Genomic DNA, 6,596 nt, shown 5'->3' with positions numbered 1-6,596 from the left:
AGGGGTGGGGGCACCTAAACCCGCCCCGTCCCGCCGTCTCAGCCCTTTCCTCTGCCCCTGCGCAAGGAAAACGCTTTTGAAAATTCAGTTTACTTGGGCAGAAGTGGAGAAGTTCCTTCACCGAAGCAGTTCTGAGACGGGCTGGGCAGGGCAGTCCTGGAGGTGCCCCCGAGACGTGTGGGCGAGGGGCTACAGGGGTAGGTGCAGGTGTTCCAGGGTGGCCGTGGCCGTGATGAGTTAATGGCTGGACCTGATGATCCTGAAGGTCTTTTCCAAACAAAGCAATCATTCTGTGACTCGGTAGTGAGCCCGCGAGGTGAGGCCATGAGCTGCGCACAAGCGTTGGGGTCTCTACAAGACTCCCCTCCAGGCAGTACAAGCCAAGGACACAGCCAGATCCTGCCCTGGGCACCCTCCAGAGCCCAGCCGGACATCCAGACAGCGTCCCTGTGGCCACCACGGTCACCCCCTCTTCAGAAGGACAGGCAGGAGCCGGGCAAGTGTAACCAGTCAGGTAAGGCTTCCTCTTGGGCGGCCGCTCTCAGTCCCGCTGGCAATATTTAGCAAACACTGGCACCTTCCTTCCCCACCCTGCTGGCTGCACCCGTGGCCATGAACACCCCGAGGGCACAGGGCGCTGCCTGCCCTTGTCCCCTTGCTGCTGCAGTGTCAGGAAGGAGAGCAAGGGGGGCAGTGACACCAGGAGGGGGGCACGAAGCCCCCAGGCAGAGCCACTTCTTGCACCACAGCAGCAGGGGAACATCACTTCCAGGCCTTCCATGCTCCAGCTCGCCTGGGTGCCAGAGGGCAGCCCCCTCCTGCTTTTGGGCTTGTCAACCCAGATTAACGTGCTGTAGAGCCAGTCTGGCAGCAGATCTGTGCTCCTGAGCCTCCTGGGGCTGTGCTGGGCACACGCATCCAGCTTTCCCAAAACGAGGTGAGGGACTCTCAGCATCCCCAAACTGCTGGATGTGCTGATCTGAACTTAGCTCAGCCACCCAGATCCCCTGGCCCTGAGCAGCCAAAGGGCAGGTGGAGGTCACAGCTCCCACTGGGGCTGCTGTGTCTGTGTGCTCTGAACAGGCTGTGGGAAGCTGCTGTGTTGCCCCTGTGGTGGTGGCGAAACAGGTTTGGCTCCATCAATGTGGCTTGAAATGAGCACTGGTTGTTCAGAGGGAGTTTGGGATCGGTGGGCACCAGCACACAAAACCACCCAGAGCACTGCAGCTGCTGACACTGACCCAGAGAGAGAAAAAGTCACCCAAAGCCACTGCCTTGGCAGGCCCTGGGGAAGCCACAGCCATCACTGGGTTTTTGTCTCATCCAAGTCCTCCTCCCCCTGCCCCTGCCAGCATGGGAAGCTGGTCCTTCCACAGGAGATGGAGGACTGTAGAGTCTGTGTCCTCCCATCATCCTTCTCCCAGTTTGGAGATATGAAGGTTCCATGCTGCTGGAGTCTCAGGATCTAATTTTAATTCCAGGGCTGCTTTGGTAAGTGGGGAAAAGGCTTTGTGGACATTTCTGCCTGGTAAAGCCTGCCTGGGGTGACTACATCTTCTCCTACCTAAACGCTGATCCTGTTTCAAGCAGAAAAGTCCAACTTTTCCCTTCCTAAGGTCATGATTTGGCCTGATTCCTTCCCAGCCCAGCACTCACACTTATCCGTGCCCACACAAAGGACTCCAGGGAGGGGGGCTTGCTGCTGGCTGCCCCCCTGCTGTGGAAATGTGGGGATCAGGAGGTGGTGATGCTCCCTGGGGTTTTTCAGGCTGGCAGCCTCCTGTGCAGCTGGGCAGGCACAGGGGGCACAGGGGGTGGGCAGGAGCCTGGGGGCTCCTCCATGCTGCTTGGTGCTTTCGGGTGGTGGGGAAAACCCCAGCCCCTCTCTTCTAGTCTGCAATGTCTGTGTCTCCTCCGTGAGAAAGGTCCGTGCCAAGCGTCTGTTCTCTGCAGAACATCAGTTTTCAGGCTCGAAAAGGCAGTCAGTGTCGTCGGGCAGAGCGTCCGGCCCCTCTCCCAGCCCGTAATACAGGTCGTCCTCCTCCCCGGTGCCTTTGCGGGGGGAACCGGGCTGCTCTCCCCCCGCCGGGGAGCTGGTCGGGCTGCGGCTGGAGCAGGAGGTGGAAGCTGGGGGATGTGGGCACCGTGGCACGGGGCTGCCGGGCGGGGAGCCCTCCAGCGATGGCGTGTCCATGTCCTCCAGGAGGGATGCCAGCGGGGCTGGCCGGGAGGGGCTGCAGGAACAGAGAGGGCTGAGCAGTGTCGGGGCTGCGGGGGCTTTACACTAAACACAGCTGGGCTGGAGATGGTGTTTTCCCTGGAGCTGGTGGCTGCTGGGCCTCGGCATTGCTCTGCCAGCATCCCAGCATCACCAGTCCCCTTGCTGGATGGCTGAGCCCCCCCCCGGGGAGGTCCTATCTCAGCCCCCAGTGTCTGGCTTTATGGGGATGCCCTGCCTGCCAGGTTCCTTCTGCCCATGGGAGGAAGCAGTGGCTGCCCTCACACGATGTGCCCGCATCCCAGGGAGAAAGCAGAGTGCCCTGTCCCAGCTGGAGCTGTGTTTTGGCAGAGGGGACACCCCAAGTCCTGTGCCCTGAGGCTGCACAGTGACCCTGATCACTTGCAAAGTGCTTTTAGGATCTCCTGGACTTATGCATGGACAGCATATGTGGCATCTGGTTTGAGGGACACATTACTGAGCATCTCATTTCTATCAAAGTCTGACCAGGAACTTGGGGTTTATTATGGTGAGGAACATTGTTTCTCTTTATATAATGAAACGAAAGCAGAATGCAAAGCACAACCAAGAGCAATCCAGATTTCTTCCTAATTCCACCCTGGTAAATAATTTGGTACTGAGACACCCCAGGGCCTGAGACACTGTCTGGGGCCCAGCGGGGCTGGGGGTTGGTGCTGTGCAAGCAGCAAAGACCCCTCTGTCTCCTCTCCTTTCCCCTGTGCCAGGGGTTTGACCCGTCCCAGTTTCAACCCGCATCCCACCAGTACCACCCCAACCCCATGGGCATCACGTACCAGTCGCCTGCCGCCGTGTCCAGCCGAGGGTCTGGCTCTGGGGGGAGATCTCCAGCATCCCCCAGCTCCCTGTGGACCTCTGCTCTTGCCTGCACGGCTGGCTGGGAGCAGCTGCGGGGTCTGGGCTGGGCTGTGGGAGGGAGTGGGGCTGAGTCCTCCACCTGGCTCTGGGTCTGCTCGTAGGACAGCAGGCTTTTCTCCTCGTGGTTGGGGCAGGGTGCAACCAAGCTGCAGGCAAAGAGGGAACAGGGGTGCTGAGCGGGACCTGGATCCCGGCGGGGCCAGGAGGTGCTTGAGAACACACACACACAGGACTCCATTAGCTGTTTTAGAGGCCACTGAGATCACACTGTTGCCCATGCTCGTGGGTCCTTGCAGGGTGGTGTCTGCAGCTGGATGCTGAGCATCCCCCAGCATCACTCTGGCTCCAGCCCTGGGGAGCTCTTGCATTCCCCACCCTGGCCCTTCCTGTCTTTTTTTGCTGCAATAGGTATAGTTGTCCCTGGTGCCCATGTGCTCAGACCCTGCTGCCCTTGTCCCCGAGGGCAGACAAATAACTGTGTGTACAGATGACAGCACCCACCAAAAGGAAAAGGACAGCTCAGGGCACTGGGACCTACCGGGTGTTCCCCTCCTGCAGCATGATGGGTTTGTGGTCCAGGAACTGCTTGGCCTCGGTGTCCACAGGGATGAACGTTATCTGGGGGGACAAGATAGGCAGAGCCCAGGGGGCTGCACTGGGCATGGCAGGGACCCTCGACCCTCTTAGTGGTCACAGGCTGGAGTGTCCCTTCAGCTGGATTTTTGGTCTTTTCGCAGCACTTTTGGATGTCTTGCATAGAATTATTTTTTGGGGGGGGAATGAATAAGGGACCGAATGAATCCAGCATGGCCCTGCTCTCAGAACCTTGCCATGCATGATCCCAAGTCTGAGGGGTCCCAGGGCTTCTGGAGGTGTTTGGTGGCCAGAGACAACACTGAGGGTGCCTCATCCTTGAGCCCTGAGCATGGTGACAAAGCCACATCTCCCCCCCAAACAGGGCTGAGCTCAAATTTGGGGGAGTGGGCGTCAGGTTCGCTCAGGTCCCAGGGGACTCAGCCAGTCCCAGGGCCCCCAGCCAGTCCTGGATCCTAGGATCCCATTCACCTCCCAATATTTTGGGGTGCAGCCAAGGTCCTGACAGGCCCTCCTGCACCACCGAGCTCAGTCCCCCAGCCACTGTCTCCTTGGGAAAAAGCTTTTCCTGCCAGCTCCGTTTCCCGGGGCAGGGACGCGTGGCTGCCCCGCCGTGCCCTCTGCCAAGGAGACTGGCAGGGGAGGGCTGTGCTGGGGACCGGGCCCCTGCAGACCTCGGTGGCCACAACAGCACATTCTTACAAAGTCCTTGGAGCCCACCGAGCCCCCTGAGGGTGCAGGGAAGGGGCTGGTTTGACGGGGTTGGGGTTGCACGGGAAGGATGAACATGAGCTGATTTCCTTGCGCTCACTCCCCGCTGCCTGTGCCACCGCAAAGCCCCAGGCTCAGGGAGGTGCAGGGATACAGGGACACAAGGGAGCTGGGATCACTGGGGACGTGTAGCAGGGCAGGAGCCTCCCAAACCAACACTTCCCTCTCCAGATCACCTCAGCTTTCCCTCAGGATCTGCCACTACACCAGCCCGCAGATGGGGGAACTGAGACACAGCCTAAAGCCACATGTCCACAGCAGCTGAAGCCCCCCAAACCCAGCTGAATCTGCCATCCCCCCCAAGGCACACACCTATGGGACAGACCCTACCTTTGGATAGCACTGGCACATGCTCCAGGTGATGCCCACAGCTACGAGCAGGACACCCAGGGCGCAGAAAGTGATGTAGATGTGGGGTTTTTCCACGCTCATGATGAATATTCCTGTCATCACCAGGAAGAAACCCAGCATGATGAACCCGTAGCGAAAGGTCTTCTCCTCAGCCATGGGCACTGGGTGGGAGAGGCAGGGCAGGAGAGGTGCCGGGAAGCCCGTTTGCTGGCAGCTCCCGCCGGCTGAGCGCACCTCAGAGGAAGGCGAGGAGTGGTTTGTGTCTCCGGAGGCTGCCAAGGATCAGCTGCACGTTGAGCCCGGTCCTGCCCAGGGCTGAGCCAGCCAGTTTTTAAATGGGTTTGTAATGAATGCAAACACTGACCCGACGTTCACACTCCAGTGAAGCTGCCCGGCACGTGTCCGGGTAACCTTCCCTGCAGGCACACGCAGCCAGACCCCATGCCTGGGGATGGGATGGGAAGGAGAGGGAGGTGGGCACAGTGGTAGAGATGGAGACCTGGGACCTGGTCCAGATGGGACTTTCCCAGCCCCAGGGGCTGGAGCTGGACTTGTTCATAAATGGGAGCTGGCAGAGCCCCAGAATAAGGGGAATGCCAGGGCACAGCGTGTTTTCAAAGCCTGGTGGGGTGGGAATAGCCCTTACCTTGCTCCAGCTGGGTGCTGGGGAGCCACTGCTGCACTGCCTCGGTGGGGCAGCAACCAGGCTGAGAAGGGAGGGTAAAGCCAGGGAAGGATGGAGCAAGATCCGTCCACCCAGGAGAATGAGGACATAGTGTCCAAGAGTTTGCTTGAAATGGAGCAGGGGTGTTAAAAGGTGTTCCCCTCCCTCTGCACACTCAACAAACAGTGGAGATGGCTTTAATTAGCTGGTGATTTGTTCCCTCACTTGCCTGCCCATGTGAGAAACCACGTACCTGGCTTATGAACAATTAGCTATTCTATTATAAATAATATGTTATCTTTGGCTGTGGCTCCGCAGCCACTCTGCAGCCCTGCAGACCCACAGCAGGCCTGGAGCAGCCCATTACTTCGGTGGGATGGAGGAACTGACAGAAGCCCCAGATGGAGTTGGCCTTTCCTCTGGGCAAGGCTGCAAACCTGCCTGTGGTGGGCAGGGGGGAGGTCAGCAGCTCAGGATCTCTTTTTATAGGGCACTGCCTGAAATGTCAAGTGCACTTGGATGCCCCGAATGCACACATGAGCCACTGAACATCTCAAAGTCAAATCAAGTGAGAGGTGGGAGTCGGTACAGGGGTCAGGCAGGGTGGAAGGGATAGAGATGTGGCTGGAAGGGACAATGAGAAGGCAGAGGAGCGAATGGGACAGCATGGAGCTGGTTTTCCTTTGGCCAGATTCCTCGTTCTTTGCTGCAGTTTTTATTACACAGCTCTTGCTTTGGGTGGGCAGCCCCTGATCTGACAGAAGCTTCCCAGGGTGGTCAGAGCAGGGAATGCCAAGCTTCTGCAGGCAGCAGTGGTTTTATTAAAAATACAAAGGCTTTCAAACATGCCAGTGGCCCCCAACACTCTGAACACATCACCCACAGGACCCACAATCCCGACAGCCCTGGACTGATGGCTTGGGAAGCCAGAAGGACCCCTCTAGGTCTCCCCTTCCTCTCTCCCCTCCTCTCCCCCCGGTGACGGAAAGGGGCTTGATTTAAAGCCAAGGGACTGTGCAGCCATCTGCAGAGCCCCAGTCCCCCGCCGCCACCAGCTCAGACACCTCGAACACTGATGTTTTCATAGCTGGGGGGAGGTGT

The 6,596-nt window shown here is 58.8% G+C and overlaps 1 protein-coding gene across 1 annotated transcript; it reads right to left on the bottom strand.

The window, feature by feature from the left end:
* Positions 1-1,957: 1,957 nt before the first annotated feature.
* BSND (barttin CLCNK-type chloride channel accessory beta subunit) lies at positions 1,958-4,987 on the bottom strand. The gene is made up of 4 exons (XM_009993568.1): positions 4,811-4,987; positions 3,654-3,733; positions 3,034-3,261; positions 1,958-2,234 (listed from the first exon to the last, which is right to left on the bottom strand). The coding sequence occupies exons 1-4, from the start codon at positions 4,985-4,987 to the stop codon at positions 1,958-1,960; spliced, it is 762 nt and encodes a 253-aa protein (XP_009991870.1).
* Between the last annotated feature and the right edge of the window lie 1,609 nt (positions 4,988-6,596).

Source organism: Chaetura pelagica, unplaced genomic scaffold (assembly GCF_000747805.2).
Source record: "Chaetura pelagica isolate M959 unplaced genomic scaffold, ChaPel_1.0 scaffold433, whole genome shotgun sequence".
Classification (NCBI taxonomy): Eukaryota; Metazoa; Chordata; class Aves; order Apodiformes; family Apodidae; genus Chaetura; species Chaetura pelagica.
The sequence above is the reverse complement of the archived record's forward strand: the minus strand, read 5'-3'. Positions and strand labels throughout refer to the sequence as shown.